Source organism: Vulpes vulpes, chromosome 4, assembly GCF_048418805.1.
Source record: "Vulpes vulpes isolate BD-2025 chromosome 4, VulVul3, whole genome shotgun sequence".
Lineage (NCBI taxonomy): Eukaryota > Metazoa > Chordata > Mammalia > Carnivora > Canidae > Vulpes > Vulpes vulpes.
In genome coordinates, this window is record NC_132783.1 from 19,516,509 (window position 1) to 19,538,309 (window position 21,801).

The following is a 21,801-nucleotide window of genomic DNA, read 5'->3' on the forward strand; positions in this document are numbered from 1 at the left end:
TTCTGTAAATTTTTTAGCTAAAGCTAAAAGACATAACATCAAAGTAGTATTTGTTAACCTAAAGTAGCCTCTTAAAAACTTTTAAATGAAACCTATATCCAAGAATATATCAAACGTTATACATGATGGCTATAGAATAATGGGTGCCCTAAAGAAAGAAAAAGGAGGTTTTGCTTAGAAGTAGCCGGGGAAAGTGCAGTTTGGGAACAAAAACAGAATCAGAGAACAACAAAAATAAAAGAGAGAAGCAAAAGGAAAAAAGTGGTAGAGAGCCATGTGGAGGGCAGGTGAACTTAATTAAAATCATGCCAGAAGCTTAGCACTGTGACCTGATTACACTGAAGAAACCAGTAATAGATATAACTTCTTATGTTATTGTTTTCTCCTCTTCTTCTGTTTTCCTAATTCTTATAGGATATCATACTGAGAATTTTATGTTCAGTATCTCCCTTTCCTTTCTTTCAAAATCCTAAATCCTTGAATGTGCTGAAACTTTAATAATTTATAAATATAATCTTGAATGACCATTGATGAGGTAATTTACTATCATGTTGTCTGGCATACTTTTCTTAATGTATTACTCTTGGAAAAATGCATTTTTGATGGGAAAAAAGCATTTAGGTGGCTATGTTCCTGATTAACCTGACCTTTCTTAATAAATGCTGAAAGGAGAACTTGGTTGGAAAGATTATTTTCAGTGGTGTTTTAAATTCCGAACTATGTGTGTCTCACTAATTTCTTTCTTAAAATTAAACCATAATGATCTCCAAGATAAACTTTCAAAAATTTAATTTACATTGTCACATCAAAAGTTGTCCTTGACTTTTTAAATTATTACTATCTTCCCTATTAGACATAAACCCAAAGTGTGCTTAATTTTTAAGTCCAAAAAGAGATCACAGGCAGTAAATTTTGTTTGAAAAAGGAATATTATGGGATGCCTGTGTGGCTCAGCAGTTGAGTGTCTGCCTTTGGCTCAGGGCATGATCCCGGTCCAGGGATCAAGTCCCACTTCAGGCTTCCTCTGAGGAGTCTGCTTCTCCCTCTGTCTACGTCTCTGCTTCTCTCTCTATCTCTCATGAATAAATAAATAAAATCTTTAAGGAAAAGAAAAAGGAATATTGTCCTGTTCCTTGAAGAGCTGCTAAAAAAAAAAAGGAAATAAAGCCTGTGTATCTAATATTGAAGAGATTGGTTAAAGAAATTATGGTATATCTATAAATTGGAATATTCTGTAGTCAATAAAAGCAGTATTATATATTAGTATATCATATATTATTTCACATGAAAAGAAATAAGAAATACAAGTTACAAAAACAAAATGATATATTTTATAAAGATGAAACATTTATGTAAAAAGGTCTTAGAGGATAAATACTAAATTATTAACTTTGGTTATTTCTTTGTATTATAAATATGGATAATTTGAATTTTCTTCCTGATTTTCTGTGTTTTAACATAGTAAGTTTCTTGAATAACAAAATATTTAAAATACATTAATATTATGATTATGCAGGTCACTGCTATTATTAGATTTATGCTAAATTATTTAGGTACAAAATGTTTTTGCAACTGATTCTCAAATGGACCAACAGAAAGAAGTGCAAAAGAATGTGGTTATAAAAGGGAGAAATGAGAATGAAAAGCAAATATGGTGACATTAAACCCAAGTATGGGTATATAATACTTATTGTACTATTTTTCCAAGTTTTCTCCATGTTTAAAAATTTTCATAATTAAAAGTGTGAGTGTTTTATTCCAATGAGAACAACTGAAGGGATGCAGATGCCAGCTAAGTGCCACTAAGAACCGTTTCCTGAATATCCAGCTTCACAGCTTACATCTTGTTCACATGTCCCTCAAAGCCTAGTTATTTCAACAGGAAGACTTTCATTCTTTGAATATAAACAGACTTGTTTTGTTTTGTCGCTTATAGTCATGCCGCTCAGAGAGAACTCAGATTCTCCTGAATAAGCAGAACTTTATTACCGCATGCTTAGTCATCTTCTTGAAAAAGGAATTCCATGAAATTTGCTATTGGTATAGAGTTTTTAGAAGTTTTTAAAAAATACATTGTAAAGTATATGTATTCTTTACAAAAGAAGGTTTAAGGAGTTGATAAGGCTTACCTAGTCCTGCTGTTACACTACTATACATCTTACAGTGGTTTCCCCTCGTTTTGTGCAAAATGACCATCCCTTACCTATCACGCGACTCATCAACTACCAATTCCTCTCCCAGTTGACATTCCAGGCTCACTTATTTGGCTCCTTTCACTTTCTGCCAGTCTTCAAGTAAATGCAACTTTCTCCGTGATATTGCTACCTGACCATCCCTTACCCCCGCTGCATTAGGTTGATGTGTTCCATCTTGTACTTCTCTCAACATAGCATGCTTCCAAGCGCTCATACTTCTTGAGTCACTCATAGGCTCTCTGTTCCCTTAGAGCTGTGCCTGTATCTGATACCTTACTTGTTTACTATTCAGAGAACTGCCTGGCATAGAGAAAGAACCTAGCGAATGCTTCTTGAATAAACAAAAGAACCTACAAATACATTACAGAACCTGTGGGTTAGTGGAAGGAATGCTGGCTTCATAGTGAGAAGTCCTGGATTTAACTATAATTTGCATCAACCATAAAATCACTTTTTCATAAAATAACTATAAAGTCATGGAATTCACTTTGAAAAATGCTCGAATCGAAGAATAAAATTGCTAAACTCCTCACTTTATTAGCCAGACCTACCTCAATATGAAATTGGGCCCTCTGCTCTCCTTTCCATTCTTTACCTCATTGCTTCATCATGCTATTTGTTGGAAACAATTGTATAACAAAGAATACTTAACAGCATGGTTTAAGATTTAGCTCACCAATATATATAAAATTACAGTTCTTAAATGAAGGAATAAAGAACAATATTTGGCCCACCAACGCTAAATCTACTATGACACCTTTTAACTTGGAATTGCCTAGGTTTTCAAATTCTTATTAGAAAAAACGTAGAGTAAATTGGCCCTGACAAATCCCCTATCCGTTTTGTTTGACAAGGTCCACTCTACAGGAACTGGAATAATTACAAACAATTGTGTAGTGTATTATAGTCTCTTGTTATTTGTAGCCTTTCATCTAGTAGATATTTGGGGATCCCACTTTTTTACTGTTACAGAAATATGTCTTTTCAATTATGATTTTATACTTACTTTGCATATCTGCTCCTTGACTAGATTCTGAGCTGAAGGGCAGGACAGGTCAGGCTCAGGTTTTTAATCAAGTTTACTGAAGGGGAGAAACTCTTTCAAATACTATCTGAGTTAATCCTCCCACCTAGTGTGATAGGTTTCTAAGACCATTCTCATTTTCTAGATGAGGAAGCTGAGATTCAGCAAAGCAAATGACCGGTCTAGTCAAGGTAGTAAGATCCAAATCTTTTAACTTCAAATTCTATCTTATTTTTGTGTTATCTCTTCTTTTGATGTACAGCTACACAAGTACTGTACAGTTGTTATAATTACCACAAGAATTACACAAATTCTGTAAGTTATCCAGTATAAAAGATGAAGGAATGAAATTCTAAAAGTCACATATTATTTTAGTTTTATGAAAGTTTTATCTTTTAGAGTCAAATGGAAGGGTCTGTGTGTGTGTGTGTGTGTAGCATTCATGTGTTTATTGTCTCCTGAGTCGACTTTACAGTGGGCAATAACATACAGAAAAATGATGATTAAATTTAATTTCTCAGATTTTTTTTTGCTTTTATTTTTAAAGCAGTTTTAGATTCACAGTGAAATGAAGAGAAGATACAGAAATTTCCCCTGCCCATCAGCTTCTCCCTGACACATGTATCCTCTCCCCTGTTATCAAAATCCCCAACCAAAATGGCATATGTTCTACAATTAATGAACCTACATTGACACATTAGAATCATCCAAAGTCTATAGCTCACATTATGGTTCACTGTTGGTGTTGTACATTCTATGCATTTGTACAAATGCATATTTGTGTAATATGTGTTCAATGATATGCTATTATATGGAGTACTTTCATTGCCATAAAAGTACTTCTGTGCTTTGCCTATTTATCCCCCAATCGTCAATGCCTGGCAGCCACTGATATTTTTATTGACTCCATAGTTTTGTTTTCCAGAAAAACATTCGATATTTACATAGTTTGACATTTTTCAGGATGTCATATAGCTGGACGGATTACTTTTTTATTTCTAGGAAATTATTATTATTGATAGTTGGGACTTTTAGTGAGATGGATGTACATTTGAATATACTGCAATGTGGTAAGGTTTTTATAGAGGTAATAGTCTTATCATGGTTTTTCCATTATGTTGAAGGAGTCAATTTCATTTTGTTTTTATTGTTATCAAAATATACATCAGTATTTTGGGAAGCCATTCTCTTTCTTTTAACATCAAATAACAGTAAGTTTTATGAAGACAAAACAGGACTCCTATCTATGTTTCCTCCTTCCACTTTGCCAACTGGTATCTTTCATCATTTCCTATTTAACATAGTGGTAATATTGCTTTGGGGAGTATGAAAGGCAATTTCCTTCATATTAATTTTCTTAGAACAGGTCTTATTATTATTATTGGCTCATGACTAATGGTCACTCTATAAGACAATGGTAACTTAGCTATTTGATTACTACCTTAGTTCTGGGAGGAGTCTTAGTATTTATGTTTCTGTTGTAATTTTTTGTTAGCAGTGTTCAAAAAAAAAAACATTTAAAAAACTCCTCCAATTCACATTTTGATTGGTTTTCTCCTTTACTACCATAAGTAGCCAACCAATTGTATACTTGCTTCACCTTCTTTTCCTCCGCCTCTCCCAGCTCCTTCCCATTACTACCATTCTGTACTCTAGGGTGAAGTCTAACAAGTTTGTTTTTCTTCATTAACTTGGAAAATGTTTTTTACAAACTTTGTATCCACCTTCTAAAGTCTGTTCATTTTTCATAATTAGGTGATTAGAATAAGTACATTCACAGCAAGTGTGCACATGGCTTTTGCTTTTATAGATTATTAAAATACAATACTCTTCACTTTTAGAATAGAAAGGAATTTCATAAATTTGCTGGTTTAAACCTCTTAATTGAACCCATGCCCTGCAAAATACAGTGATTTGCTAAGGTTTCACTGCTTATATATTGTTCCTCTAGAGCTAAACTAAGGCTTAAACTTTGTTCAGTATACACATTGCTGGTATTTTAAGTTCTTATTCTAATTTTTACTATTAACCTTGGACTTAGTATAGAATTACACACATTCCTTCCATAATGTTTGATGATAATATCTGGTTGATATATCAACCAATTGAGGTTAATAATCTCGACTTTGAAGCTTGAGGGTCTGTAGTTTGTTATTTAATTCCACTTCTGGAGAAACCTTCCCACCACAAAGTCAACTATCTCCACTTCTTGTTATTAACTACCTAGTTCCTATCCTATGTATGGACCCTGGAGTCATAGGATAGGCTTTCAAATTCCATTCTATTTTAAATCCTCCCTGCATGAGCTTTTTAGTCAGTTGCTTCACCTCTTCAAAGCATACTTTCCCCACCTAAAGAACAAGGGTAAGAATAGTCCCAATGTCGTGGCACTGCTTTGAGGGACTAATGAAGGTCTCCATTAGGAACCTTGCATAGCGCCTCGCCCAGTGTGCGCATGTGCTAGTGTTAGCCGTTGCTGCTATGGTTGCCATGTGCTTTGCCATCATTATTCTTGCTTGTATTTACCACAGTCAAGCAGCCTCCCTTGATATATGGTATGACCTTCTGTTCCTAGTGTCATCATCATCATCTTTTTATAACCTGTGGCAGCAGAATACAGATCATCTGTAGAACATTGAGGAGGGCTGGTGTGGGGTGAGTGAGGGTGCATGTCCTGTGTGTCACCATCATTGTCGCTGAAGGCGAGTGTTTAGGTCTGTGCCTGGCAGGCAGCTCTGTAATTTTTCATCCACTTTCCTATGCTACAGTGACAGGGATGGCACTCTGTGGGTCAGCCGGCATAGTAGAGCACATTCTCCTGTTGGTTTATAGCTTCTTAGGGTCAGTGAGAGCTGGGGTTAATTCCGCAAGGGAATCCATGGACTGTGACATGAATTCCATCAGTTGTTCATAAATTATGAAAGAAATTCTAGGAACTGCTTTTGGGGTTTTAAAGCTCTGGGCCAGAAGGTTAATTACTTGCCTACAGTTCCAACCAACTTTCCGTGTTAATAGATACCGGCTGTGTTGGCCCTTCTGTTCCAGGCTTGCTTGCACACTGTTGTTTGAAGGTAGCAATAAATCATTGTCTTAGGAAACAGTTAATTTTTTTAGTAAATACCTGTGATCAGTTTAAAAATAAAGGATTGGCATATTATAGTTTGGTTATACTTGCATTTTATCCATTGTTTCTCTTTTTGTAAAGGAATTTATTCTTTTTAGAATATTTTTGTGCAAACTTACAAAAACAGTAACTATAAATAATTATAAGCAATAATAAGAGGATTAACAATTATTAATAAATACAAATAGACAATTAGCAAAGTAATTATGAACACAAATGAAAATTTGAGGCATGTTTTTCACATTTTTATAAGGATTAGATAACTTTCCTGTGTTGAGAGGAAGAGCTTATTTTGCTATATTTATTTTCTAAGTGGTTAATTACTAACAAACATTAGGCCATATTGAATGTTCTCTTACCTGCAGATAAACTAAGAGTTCACAGAAGAGTTGAGTGTAAAATCTGCATAGAAATAAATTATATTCTCAGCATCACACTTTCAGAGCCTTAGATTTTCCTCTAAGAAGTCACTCATAGATAAAGTCTTGAACTACATGACTTTTGTTCTCTGTGTTATTTTGACATTTCAGATCAGTTTTGAACACTGACCACATCATAGGAATGTAGTGTTTCTTTCCTTTTTTTTCCCTTTCTGTACTTTGTTCCTCCTGGTTTTGAGTTAGTACTAGATAAGCATATATAACAACTTAGAGAGAGGGAGAGACATCTATTTTGATTTTCATTAGTAGTGTTATTATCTATTTTTAATATTTTCCAAAAATATCAAAGGTTGTAGTTTTTAATGCAAAAACTATAATGCTTATATCAGGGTTTGTCAGAGGGCAGATAGAGGCACAGTGGGAAGAGTGAGGGAGTGACAGTCATCTTGGAAAGTTGCATCATAAACCAAATGAATTAGTAATACAGTCACAAAGACTAACAAGAGGGATTATTTAAAATATTGTTTAGTAACTTGCTTTATATCCTTCTTCATTTGTTTTTTGATATTGAGATCTTCAAAAATGGAAGTGGCCCAGGCAGACAGTTTTCATCTCAACATCTTTATCTATTTAGTACATTTCTACATATTATGAATAGTTACCTCTGTTAAATGTGAACACCAACATTGTCCTTTAGTTTAGGAAAACTCAAGAGATTTGGTGTCCTCTGATACTTCCTTCCTCCTGCCATTGCTACCACTTTCTCTCTAGAGAACAACATCTCTGTGTGTTGTTTTCCTGTGACTCCCAAGTGTGCTTCAGGGCCGGGGAAGGTTTTCTCCCTTTTCTAGTCTGAGGGTAAAGAGAATCATTTTGGGGATTTCTTGCTGCTCACAGTTATATACTCTTGATTCTTCCTTGCTGGCACAACTAGCAGGAAGTGCCTCTGTGTGCAGGCTCCTTGAGGCTTAACTACTTCATCACTCCAGGATCACTGTTCACAGACTGTGCTCATAAATATGAGGCTAAGTAAAACTTCTGGTAGAAATTCCTAAACATGGGAAACTGCTGGGTGGAAGGATTAGTTTTCCTACTGAAGTCTGACTCCCTACCAACAAAACCCAATCAGTAATTACCTTCTCTTTCTCTACTTCCCTACCTTAAAGTGTCCCTTAACAACACAGTCATGGGGAGAACTCATGTAGGAGTTTTTCTTTCTTGGTAAGAACCTTTAAAACTCTGCCAGTGTCTGGATTGTTGAGGTGTTTCTCCTATCTGTGAGGCAGTCCCCTTTACTTCTGTCAGTGTTTACATGAAGGACTTCATGAAGGTGTCCTGATCCCTCAGATAAATCACATGTGATGGGTGTCACTTACACACCTGCTTGATGAGGCCAGAGCATCTTGAGTATGGTGTCTTTTACTTTCTCTTCCTAGCTCATTATATATTTCTAATCATTCATTAAACCCTTGTCCTCTTTTATACTGCATCTTGTATTCTATTTTGTTTGCATCTGTAAAACTCAGTTTTTATTTTGCCTTCAGCCCATAAGTAGTTGTGGCTCTTTACTTGAGACTAGAAAATTAGCAAGCACATGGCTCTATTTTTCTGCTTCCCTATGAACTTCACCTCATTTGACTTAGCATCTCTTCAGAGATGAAGAATGGGGGGAGCCTGGGTGGCTCAATGGTTGAGCGTCTGCCTTTAGCTCAGGCTGTGGTCCCCGGGTCCTGAATCGAGTCCCACATCGGGCTCCCCACAGGGAGCCTGCTTCTCCCTCTGCCTGTGTCTCTGCCTCTCTCTGTGTCTCTCATGAATAAATAAATAAAATCTTAAAAAAAAAAAACGAAATGAGGGATGGTTGCTATACCTCTAAGATTCGTAAGGAAAAGAATTCTTCTTTTACTTTTTTTGTAGCTGCATTCATAGAACTTTGCATTAAGAAAAAAAAAGCGATTTGTTTTGATTCAGGTGGCCAAAGTATTTTGAGAAGTAGAGGTCTCCACGTTCAGTAAATTTTGATTTTTGTATTTTATTTCCCATTTCCTTCTAATAGTAAACTCTTTAAACTTTTAAAAGTAGTGTGTCTCTGTAAATACTCAAGGAGAAAATGCCAAGTTTGGAATTTTGTTGCCTTTCTTTCAAAGAGGGTGTCGTTGGGCTTAACTTCTTCAGATCAAGTGAGATTTTGCAGGATTTGATTAATAGGAGCATTCCAAGAGTAACAACGTGGGGTTCAGTGAGGTCAGTGGGGTTTCATGGCTCTTTTCGCTACAGGAAAAAAAGAAGTATTTCAATTCATAGAAAGGTGCCAAGAATGAACTTGAGCTACCCCATCTGTCAGGGTAGCATTTCACTTCTCTCTGTGGTGTACTTTTAGTTTATTAGATGCTCCATAAATTGAGGGCATTGGAATGGTGAAATTGGAAAAGTGGGAGGTACTTGCACAATTATATTTTTTGTTTAATTTTTATTTAGAATGTGTTACTTTGATGTCTTACAACAATTTCCTTAGTCCACAAAAGCAACACAAGCCAGTCCCATATTTGTGGAAAACAAATTTAAAGTTCTAAAGAATTCCCATATAGAGCTTATATTTTAAAGTTCAATCACATGGAACCATCTTATTTTTCATGAAACATACACTTTCAAGGTATGCTTGTTATTTGAAAGTTGCCCTCTCCAAAATTGATTTTTGTTGGAAACAAAGACAAAGTCAAACGTAAAACTGTGGCTTCAAAATCTTTAAACCTTATTTAATTTAATTATCTAAATATTATTTAATTTGGATTCATTGAAAGTGGGAGTTTAACTTTATTCCATCTTAAATTACATTTTTTGTGTATATGTATCTTTTCAGAAAATTATGTGAACTCTCTGAAATCTCATAGGCTTTAAAAATATGCTGACAAAATAAAAGTTAAAATTATTAAACTGTTTTCTGAAAATAATCTGTTTTTAATTTTACTCAAAATGTCTTAAGTGTATACATTATAAATTAAGCTCTTTTGCTTGTTTAAAATCTTTCAAAGCATAAGGCCCATTTCTTTTCAAATTCTGGTAAAATACATAGACCATAAAATTTATCATTTTAACCATTTTCCATTTTAATATTTTTTAATTTTCAAGGTTGATCATGATCATTATTGCTAAATTTGCTACATTCGTTGTGTTTAGTAGTTTGGAATAAAATTTGATCCCTTTTATAGAGTGGTCAAGTTTATTCCTTAAGTTAAATCCAGGGGTTAATAAGAATATCAAGGTTTGCAAGATTTTATTGTGTTAATTTCAGATTATATAAGCATAGATATTAAGGAAATATTTGTATCAAAATGTTGGAAGTTGAGGTGGTTATGGGACAATAGATGGATAGTCAGTGGTGCTATGGCTTTAAGATCTTTTATCATGAAGATGCATGCTAACCTGCACTCCCTTCACACATTTTTAAGATTCTCTTTTAATATTAAGAATAATGTGTGTGTTAATCCTTTGGTGAGGGTTAGACTTCTTTCTGATATCTTTAATTAAAATTATATTACATTAAATAATGGTAACATCAATAAATTATAATTCTAATGGCATATATTAAACTAGAATTGGATTTTTTCCAATTATTTTTAGCCATCTTTGCCAGTAAGTGGTTGTTGTCACAGTGCATCATCTTCTCTTTAAGACTCAAATAACTTGTTTGAGAACCAGGCTAGACTCTGTAAGGTGTTCCCTGTGGCATCCAGATGTCCTCTCTCTTACTACTAGCTGCATCTAGAAGGCCATCTCCAATTTTTTGGAACTCTTTTCTGAACATCCTCCACCCTCCTCCCTATACATTTCAAATACTTTGAAGCTAATTCCATCTCAGGTGTGCCAGCAGTGAGAATTTGGAGGCACTTACTTCAAGCCCAGGAGCTTAAATAGTTTTAATTAAATATGAAGAGTTAAAAAAAATAAACATGTGCGTCAATTATGTGAAATTGGCATCAAGGATTGGCATTGGCATTCATTTACTTCTTTTGCCTTTTGTAACAACCTTAGCTCAGTCTATGGCCCACTCCCACAGAGGTCTTCCTTAAATCTATCTCCTTCTTTTATTTTCTTCATATAATTTATCAGTATCTGAAATTATCTTGTTTTTCTTTACTTTTTCTTGTCCTTCTCACTACGGTAGTTAAATTGAAAAGGCCATGACTTTGTGAATCTGTTTGCAACTGCATTCCCAAAGCCTGGGACAGTAACTATGTGCTCAAAAAATATTTAATGTATGACTAAATTAGTTTCATGGAGTATCTACTTGGTGGCACTTTTGAAAATCAACTTAAAATCAACCTTCTAGGGGCAGCCCCAGTGGCTCAGAGGTTTAGTGCTTGCCTTCCGCCCAGGGCGTGATCCTGAAGGCCTGGGATCGAGACCCTCGTCAGGCTCGTCTCATGGAGCCTGCTTCTCCCTCTGCCTATGTCTCTGCCTCTCTCTCTCTCTCTCTCTCTCTCTCTCTGTGTCTCTCATGAATAAATAAAACCTTTAAAAAAAATCAACCTTCTACAATTGCCATCAATGCTTCTGTTTGTTTCTTGATATGTTTGAAGAAAACACAAATGGATTTTAATGCTTAGTGTTAGAACACAATTTAAAGAAGTGAATGAAAGAACTCATCTATTTTCTGTAGTTAAATAAAAACTATTTTGCCATTATCTACATGTCAAAATTATTTGTGCTACTATGGTCATTAAATGTGACTATTGGTAGTTAAATCTCATAGATATTTGCCAGTATTGTATTTACCTTCTAAATATTCAAGGTGGTTACCTATAGGTAGTTATCAATCCATAGCTTAATGTTACATTAGTAGTTTTATTCACTTGTGACCTGCTTTGAGACATAACACACATTCCTAACCTGCCCCCTACTTTTTTTCTGGAGAGTTTTGATAAGTAAAAGAATGCTTGAATTTACTAGCCAGAAAGACCTGGTTAATGTTAACTGCTATTGCAAGAAGCAGAGTTTTTGTCAATAACTTTAGAAAGCCTAACTTAATTTACACAAAATTCTACCCGTATTATTAACTTGTGTAATGGCATAAGAAGTAAGGGTTAAAATTCTGATTCCACCATTTAATAGTTATGTTATCTTGAGCAAAGTACTTATCCTTTCAGTGGTGGCTTACTCTCCTCATTTGTAACTAGGGATAGAATATCTAAATCATAATGTGCAAGAATTAAAATTGCTAATATACATTAGGCATTCTGAATAGAACAAGCTTCTATATGTTTCAGCTATTATTTCCATTTAGATTGGTTTTATCTATACTTTTTAGCTAATTATTAAATTAATATTCATGTTAGTCAAAATTTGAACGTTTTAATTAGCCTAATCAAAATGAAGACAGTGTCTAAATCAATCAGAGTTATTAAAAAATGTAGTTCTTAGGACACCTGGGTGGTTCATTCGGTTAAGCGTCTGACTCTTGGGTTTCAGCTCAGGTCATGATCTCAGAGTCGTGAGATCAAACCCCATTTCGGGCTCCACACTCAGCACAGAGTCAGCCTGAGATTCTCTTTCTCCCTCTCCCTCTGCTGCTCATCCCCACTTCATGCACTTTCATAAATAAATAAATAAATAGTCTTAAAAAAAAGAGTAGTTCCTTGGATTTGCCTCATATTGTACATCAGAACCTATATACTGGTGGTGTTCAAGTAGGAAAGAAAGATTTATATTTTCAAGGTTAATTCAAATTGAAGATTGTTTCCTCTTTGCTCCAGAATAATTTTATGTGTAGACATAAATATTTCCTAGAGACATACTCCTCAAAATAACTTGAAATAATGAAGGAAAGTGCATATGCATAATGTGAAAAAAGCTAAGAATAACAGCTTCGTTTGGTATGAAAATTATGCAAATAACTTTAATAGTTATTAGCATGTTGACTTGCACATATAACCTTCAGCTTCAGGTTGTGTGGGACCACAGATAGGTTTGTCCTCAGAATCTTCAGGGCCAGATTCCTCTAAAGATGCTCCAACCAAATGGGTAGAGAAGGTAGCAGTTTAATGTACAGTGTAGGCTGATTTGCAAACCACACACTGTAGATTTCAAATGAATTTTATTTATCAAAGCCATTTACCCAGTGACATCCTTTAAAACTGCAGTTATATTCTGGGAAGTAGAATGAATGAGTAGGGTTGGACTTAAGTTTCCCAAACATACCAGCTCATATCAGTGGATCGATCTCAGGGTTGGAGTAGGGAAGGGGCAGAAATTCAGTCCTCTAGAGGTGCCAGTTTCTCTTCTGGACAGTTGACATATGCCTCCTGGGTGGCAGAGAAATAGACATCAGTGAAAATAATAATTTTCAACAGTATGAGTCAGATGGCTGTATTAGTTTTCTAGGACTTCTGCACAAAGTACTACAAACTTAGTAGCTTAAACAATATTGTCTCACGGTTCTGAAGGCTGGAAGTCTGGGTTCAGGATATCTAGAGGGCCACATGCCCTCTGAAGGCACTAGGGAAGAATCTGTATTAGGTCCTGGCTTCTGGTGGTTCTCTGCCTTGTGGCAGTATCACTATGCTCTTTATATGGCATTCTCCCTCTGTGTCTCTGTCCTCTCATATCCATCTTCTATAAGGATACCAGTCCCATTAGATGAGGGATCCACACTACTCGAATAACATTTCCAAAGACACATTTTGAGGTACTGGAAGGGTTAGGACTTCAACATATGAATTAGTGAGTGGGGCGTAGTTCAATTCATAATAGTTAACCATGTATTTTTATTGTCCTAATTGGGACACTGGAGAAAGTGAAGGGAGCACTATTAATCTTTGTTCTGGAATAACTAGCATAAACTGAGACTGCCTTAGGCAAACCTGAATATATGGTCACTGTCCCTATGAGATAGATACAATTTATCCCATTTTTCAGAGGTTCATTGAGGTTGAATAACTTCCCCAGAGTTATAACTAGAAGGAGGACAAGTATTATTCAAATTCAGGACAATCAGATTCTAAAAAAAGGAGAAAATCTATGCCTCTAACAAAAGTTAACATTTTCATGTCTATAGAGAAAATTTCTGTATTATGACACTAGGTAAGGTAGGGAGTGAATTTGTTATGCTTCATTCTCTAAAATTCCTTAACTATATCTCTTTCCCTGCTTAATCACCTCAGCTATTATGAAAGAAAATAATAACCTGGTATACTACATTAGACTTAACATAATTTACCAGATGGCTGCAAGTCTTTGATTTTTGTTTGCTGGCTATTCTTTTGGTATTTGGAAAACAAGAAGATACCTAAAGCTATACAAAGAGTCTAGCGATGAACAACTACATTTTGTAGGCTTGCTAGTAAATTTCTGAAATAACTTTTTGGAAGTGTAAACCACTTTACTATTTTATCATGCTTTATTTGTTATAGAGGTTTGATTTGTTGATTGATCTGTTAATAAATAAACAGTTTAGCATTCTTCATTATCCATCACTAAAGTAAAACAAACTGAAAATCTAAAAGATTACTTTTCATGCTTTATGAAGAAGGAAATAAAAAATTACCTGGAATTAAATGATGCAGTAGGTACCACCATCAGCAGTAGCATTTTGCTGTATTCTTATTTTTTCCAGGGGGGGGGGGTATGCATGGTAAACGTTAGATAGTGAAGAAATTGATAAATGACAGTTGTTGTTACTATTCCTTCTTCTGTCAATGCTGTTGTTACTGGTACTGCTATTAATATTATTTTCATCATCATCAAGGAGCAGAATTCTAGAAATATCAGAGAAGGGCAATCAATATGACTTAAAGACTGGATGAAGAGGGCAGTGAGTTAAAGGAAGTATGTTGGAGGCTAAGTTTCTTATTTGGTAACTAGGTGAGTGTGGTATAACTAACCAGGACAGGATATATAGGATACACAGGATCAGGAGTTGAAGACATGAATTCAGAATGCTGTATTTGAGTTGTTTATGGGATATCCAAATGAAGATACCTAGTTGACATATGGCTATCTCAAGACTGGGTTTCAACAGAGAGATCTGGAATTGAGATAAATACATATTATCAATTTAGTGTTAAAATATGATTATATTTTCATAGTTTTTCAAATAAATTGGACTCTAAGCCTTTATTTTTCTGACAATGAAGATGCACCTTTCTAAGGTTGTTATTATAATAAGGTGAAAAATTCCGGATCCACTTACCTAGTACAGAGGTTGATTTTTGTCTCACAGAAGTTGGCAAGTCCAGATAGTTCTTTAAAGAGTCTTGTTTCTGTTTGCACTGCCATTGTTTCTTTCTTTCTTTCTTTCTTTCTTTCTTTCTTTCTTTCTTTCTTTCTTTCTTTCTTTCTTTCTTTCTTTCCCTTTTGGGTGGTTTTCATCATTTCGCAGTGCCTGATTCAAGGAAAGAGTACTGGGTGCTCCTTCCTGGGAAAGGCTGGGGAAATGTGGCTCTGCTGGGGCCTCCTCTGCATTTGCTCCCCCACGATGTTACTGCTGAAAACATACAGTTCATAGACAGAGCAAGGCCCCTGAAAATGTCCCTGTCATCTCATGAAGGAGTGTCCGGGATTAGGGACAGGCCAAGGAAGACTGATTAAAAGGGACCATTAGAGCAACGAGTTCATTATTGACCTGATAGGGGAGTTCTCTGGAATAACTCGAGTGATACCTGGATTGAAGGAGAAAGAGAATCAAATGGGATATGAGGGAGTAAAGGGCTAACATGTGATACTTGGGAAAAGCCCTGTCTCTGAGGGACAGGAAAGCCAGAGAGGAAGTTTTACATTTTCTGAAGGCAAACATTTTCGTGTATCCATCTTTGATTGCAGGGTCTAGCATCCTGCCTTGTAAGTGCATTGTTAAATGAGAGAATAAAGAATGGTGATTTTGCTTTTCTAAATAATTAGGCTTTGACTACAGGGCAGCTTCAGATTCCTTCTGGAGACTAAATTTTGTCACATTTTTGTCATTTCACAGTAGAATTTTTTTTTTAATGTGTTGGGTAAACAATATTGGCTTGGCTCTTTTCTTAAAAAATGATCTCTAGATGCAAGGTACTCAGTTATATCAGTAAGTATGGATCAGTTATTAAACTACCAGTGATTCTGTTTAACGTTTACCAATTTGTGAAATTATTTTGAAACTCATAACCCCATCTAAGACAGATTGTGAAATCTTTCTTTTTAAAACAAAGAATCAATAAACCAATTAAAGACCCCTATCATGAGTAACACAGTGACAGAATGAATTGATTAATATAAACTCCTTTTCAGAGATTCTTAAAATCTGAAGATTTAATTTGGGCTCGAACACTAAAAGGAATATGCAATAAGCTTGCTGCTGGCAAACGTTTCAATCCTGGAAGCTGTCTGGGCTCAGTCCCTCTCTGCAGGAGGGAAAGGCACAGTCCATTGCCCTGAAATGCTCATGGTATGTCAGCCCAGCTGTGCAGGGAGTCTCTTTCTGGCAGTGCAAAGAGCATACATGGTGATTAAGATATGAGTTGAGGGAGTGATGGCAGGGCTTGCTTTGCTATTTTACTTTTTTTTCTGACTTGGAGACTTCCTTTGCAGGTGAGCGTCCCTATCAATGCCCTTACTGTGAAAAAGGATTCAGTAAAAATGATGGACTGAAGATGCATATTCGTACTCACACCAGGGTAAGATTATATTCTGTCTCATTAATATTTATTATAAAACTATACTTGTTTTTTAAAACATATTTAATTGGCATGAAAAAATAAAAGTGATGTATCTAAAATTACATGTTTATATTTATGATGGATATTTGGGGATACATTTTTTTTAAGACAAAACAATGAAAGAAATAAAAGTCCAGACCTCAAAAGTATCCCAATTCTTTGACTTATGAATAAGTGCTTAGGAGTACTAGGAATTATAAATGGCAAACTGCCAAATAAATAGATCGTGACATTTTAATACTAAAAAGTATAAAAGACGCTGCCTTGCAGAGCATTTGCCGGTGAGAGGAACATTCTTGAATGGAGGTGTGTGACCACTAAGTAATGTGTATGAGGAAATACATTTTCAAGAAAGATGTTGAAAATAATGTTAGTTATTAGAAGGGGCAGAAAAAAGAAAAAACAAGTCACTGCTTTACAGGTACTGCCTGGTATGGCCTTCCACTGGACTGTCGTCATTCACTTACATACGGCTTTCCCATACTCAAGCATCTGCCTCACCTGCTATGTAAAAACCCATGAGCAGTTCACCCTCCATGCAGCTGCATTTCTTAACTATTTCTGTTTAGAGCACATTAGATACTTCATATGAACTTGCCACGTGGAAATCGGATGTTTTAAATAGTTCTTGATTTTACTTTACCCATCTTTTCACACAGTTCCTTTTCAGTCTGGCCTTTTAAGGGTGCTCATGGTCTGGACATTAAGGACATATTTTTCCAGGTTTTAAGAGACATGCTTAATCCCTTAAGAGTAATTCTAATTTAGGCCTTTCCTGGATTTCACTTTTTACCTTAGCTATAAAATAAAAACTAGAGAAAACACATAATAATAATAATATCCTTTTCCAGTATAATAATATTCTAGCCTTCCACTTCAGTTCTGTAGGCCATAAAAGATACCCTTGGAGGCCCTGTGAAGAAAATAACTCTTCTTGTTCTTCTGGTGGAGGACAGAAACAGCTTCTGTACTCATTAAAGCAAATCCATAGCAGGTTTCTCCTTCTGGTTTATAACACCATATTTATATTATATGAATATTAGTAATTGGAATATTTACTGAGTATAAAATTACTTAAACTATAAAGGATTAGACAAAGATGACTACTTGTAATGATATGACTTAAATATATATTTCACAATGAGCACTTTTTTTTTTTTAAAGATTTTATTTATTCTTGAGAGACACACAGAGAGAGAGGGGCAGAGACACAGGCAGAGGGAGAAGGAGGCTCCATGCAAGGAGCCCGACGTGAGACTTGATCCTGGGACTCCAGGATCACGCCCTGGGCTAAACCACCCGGGCTGCCCAACAGTGAACATTATTAAAGAGATTTAAGTTAGTTTTAGTTCACCTTAGGAAGTTATCTTACATGTGTGCAGTTTTCATAATGGCATTAATAATATGTTTTAAAGATGCCAGCATGCAAGCAAAGGAACCTTGGTTCCTGTCATCGAAACTAGTGATGTTAACCAAAATTTGGGCACGATGGGAACCTAATATGTTACCGCACATGATTACCGATGATAGACATGATTATACCACAGAAGAAAATCACTGTAGGAAAAAATACTTTCTGGGTCCTCTCAAGAAAGTGTGATATTTCGGGATGCCTGGGTGGCTCAGCAGTTGGGCATCTGCCTTTGGCCCAGGGCATGATCCTGGAGTCCCCGGATCGAGTCCCATGTCAGGCTCCCTGCATAGAGCCTGCTTCTCTCTCTGCCTGTGTCTCTGCCTCTCTCTCTCTGCCTCTCATGAATAAATACATGAAGTCTTTAAAAAAAATAAAAGAAAGTATGATATTTCCAGTTCAATTAATCAGTGTTTTACTTTGTCTTAATATAAAGTTTATTCATGAGACTGATACAAATAGTGGTAACAAATACAAAGACAACTAATCCCATACCAGGTACTAGTCTGGGCTTTCACAAGCATTTATTTAAGAAGCCTCACAGAATTTATATCCCATAACTTGGTAATGAATTAAAAAACCCTTTTAGGCCTCTGTAAGGTAGATATTCATATGATCTCTTTGTAAAAAAATGAGAAATTGAGGTGTAAGCAGGCAAGGAGCAGAATTGAGGTGGGAACCCAAGCAGATGGGCTGCAGAATCAATCCCCTTACCTACCACACACATTTGCCTTTTATTTACTTAAATATTTTGACTCTAACTGACTGAATACTTTCTTGTATATTTTTAAACTAAACGAACTGCAGTAATGATCCCAGATATAAAAGCCTTGTGTTCATTTGAATATTTGAGCCTTAACTCAAGGTTCCTGAAACTGCCTCGAGGTGTCCAGGGACAGGTGGTACCTTTTAGCAGCTTTCAAGCACTAACTGCAGGGAAAGAAAACAAACCCCAGCTTTTGATTAAGGGTACACTCTACAGCACCTCAACTAGAAGCACCCAGGATTTTAGGCCGAATCCCATACGATTCGTGGAGAACTCCAAAGGAACAGGATATTTTCCCTTTATTACTTTGGTTTTATAGGACCAAATACAAAAAAGATATCACTACATTTGGATCATGATGCATGTCAGTTTCAGTTTTGTATTCACATTACATTTAGTATTTAGATAGTTCTAATCCTAGGTGTCTTTGTCCTATTTCAAAAGAATTTTAATTCTGTTACAGCAACAACAAAAACTATACTATTCAGCATGCTACATCTTTGAGAAGTTTGAGTTAGTCTGCACAAAATGCCATGCCTTGCCTGCACCCTCAGATTTGCATTCTGTGGTTACTGCATGGATGCCTCAGCGAAGGAACACAAAATCCTTTCATTCTGGTTATTGTTTATGGGGTCCAGTAAGGGCTGCAAGTGTGGGAGACAATTTTGCTAAAATCCATGTTATACTAAAAGGCTGAACAGTCGTTGGTCTTTTATGGAGAGGCCATGGCTTAAGTCCAAGGCTTAATTTCCTTTTATCCATTTCCTTCAATATATTATACATTCTCCTTATTTTTAGTTTTCAACACTTAGTTATGCTAGATGTGTTTTTCTTTGTATCCATCCTGCTTGTATCTACAGTTTGTTATTAATAGCTAAATTTTGGAAAATCCTCAGCTCTTTTTAAAAAATTACTTCTTTGGTCCCTTTCTTTCCTTCTTTTTCTTAAGGGATGTCAAGTACATGTGTTACATTGTTTGATGTTGTTCCATAGCTCTTGGTAGTTCTCTTCTGGTTTTGTTTTGCTTTGTTTGTCTTTTGATTTTTAATCACAATGTTTTTCTTCTTGTCTCTGTGTTTCTAATTTCCATTCATATATTTTCAGTTTTACTGAATTTTTCCTCTGTTGTTCCCAGTCTGCCTATTGAAGGAGCTCATCTTTGATACCATGGTTTTCATTTCTAGCATTTCCATTTGGCTTTTTAAAAAATCACTTCCATGTCTCTGTTAAAATTATCCATTTGTTTGTGCATGTTGTCCACCTTTTCACTGGATTCTTTAACACATTAGTTATAATTATTTTAAATATTTAAAATTGATACTACCCATTTAAAATAACTATAATTAATATGTTAAAATATCTGGGCCATCCTTTGATCTTGTTATGTTGTCCATTCTGTCTCCTGATATGGGTTTGTGGGAGGGGGATTGCTTTTTGTGTGTCACACAATGTCTTTATTCAATGCCTATTACTGCGTATAAAAGAATAGTAGATATCAAGGGAAATATTATTTATACCTGGAAATAGGTGCACCTCTTTTTTGGCCCAACCATTAATGTGAGGGCTTGAGCTAATCTAGTCAATAGTTCAACTCTTGGGTTTTGTTGCTGCTATAGTTATCATTGGCTTTAAGCTTCTCCTGTAGTGGTAGGCTGCTATTTCCACGTTCTTACTGGGAGGTCTGGATGATCAGGGGTTTTCTGCAGTAATTCCCTGCTACCAACAGACCCTGTATACCCTTGCTACATACGGTAGAGGTTTGTCTCTCTGTCTCTCTGCCTTTGCCCCTTTACTGGTTATAATCTGCTAGTACATGTTACTCAACATGAGGTGTGAGTGGGGCAGAGGGCTCTCTTGGCTCTCCTGCTCTGCCAATAGGGTGAGGCAGGTGCTACATACCTGGGCCTCTGAAATGGAGCTTTCTCAGCATTCCTACTCTGATCCAGTGGTGAGCAACTTTTGCCTCTGCATTAGTTCAGGTCTAGAGCTGCAATATCCTAGGCATAAGCTACATGTGGCTATTTAAAATGTAATTGTAATTAATTATAATTACAAGTAATTGTAATTTCATTAAAATTAAGGCTGATTCATAGAGCATGTAGCTTGTGGCTCCTATATTGGATAGCACAATTAGAAAAATTTCCATCATCACAGAAAATTCTACAGCACAGGTCTAGAAAGACAGGTGGCTGAACCTGGCCTTGTGTCAGTGGAGAGTTTTGGGCATTAGTGAGTGGACTATTCTTTTTCTGGCAGCAGCAGACCTCTTCTACACATCATTGTGGACCTTGGGCAAAAGCAGGTCCAAGAGCCCCTCTCCTTTGAGTCATTGCAGGGTATGGGGCATGGGCAAGTTTCTGTTCTTCCCCAGAGGCAGAGCCCTTTACCTGGGACCAGAGTTTACAAGGGGTTCCTATATCTCTTTTAGCAAGTTGATGGCTTTTGCTTCCTCACAGAGATAACATACAAGATATGGCAGAGACAGAAGGCATTTGTTTTCTGTGTCAGAAGGGTCTGTGGCAGTGTGCTTATTCCCTGGCAGTGCTGGTCACCGCCTTGCAATCCATGAGGGGACCAGAACACAGATGAGTTCCTTCTGGTATTCCTTCTCCACCTTGAAACCTTATCAGGCCCTCCAACCAACATCACTGTCAGGACTCTCCAGCCCTCTCAGCCTGCCCCTAATATTTCTCAAGGGCACCTGGTGGAGCCAATGGAAGAGAAGCTATGAATGGTTAGATTGCCAATGTACTTGGGTTCCCATGATTATAATCTGAACCATCCCCATAGCCCACAGTGGACCTTTAAGAATCCTTTAAAGTTCTACTTATTTTCTTCCTACCCACTTAGATGACACCCGCCTCATCCTCTGTGTTGTGACAAAGGGGAAACAGTTCTCATGTTCCATCTCTGTGGCATTCAATTCACCTACTTGTCTGGAAAATACCCCATGACCTTAGGTTCAAAACAATGATGTAGATTATCCAGCATTTTCTTTTTTATCTGTTTAGGGTGGGAGTGGTGTTCTTTGTGTTTTTTGGTTTTTGTTTTTTTGGTTTTTTTTTTTTTTTTTTTTTCACATTTTAAAAGCACTAATTTACCTTAGCTGTCTAGGTTTGTTGGGATAATTTCTTGTACTTAATGTTTCTAGATTAATTTCTGCTTGGTAGAAGCAGAAAATCTTACACTCCATGACCAGTTAACACCTCTAT

At 36.1% G+C, this 21,801-nt stretch overlaps 1 protein-coding gene across 2 annotated transcripts in view; it reads left to right on the plus strand.

Moving 5' to 3' along the window:
• Positions 1-21,801, plus strand: part of PRDM5 (PR/SET domain 5) — a 198,074-nt gene that overhangs the window by 135,295 nt on the left and 40,978 nt on the right. For both annotated transcript variants that reach the window (XM_072755333.1, XM_072755334.1), the window contains one exon: positions 16,285-16,370. In XM_072755333.1, the coding sequence (XP_072611434.1) occupies positions 16,285-16,370 (86 nt within the window). The remainder of the gene's footprint in view (positions 1-16,284; positions 16,371-21,801) is intronic.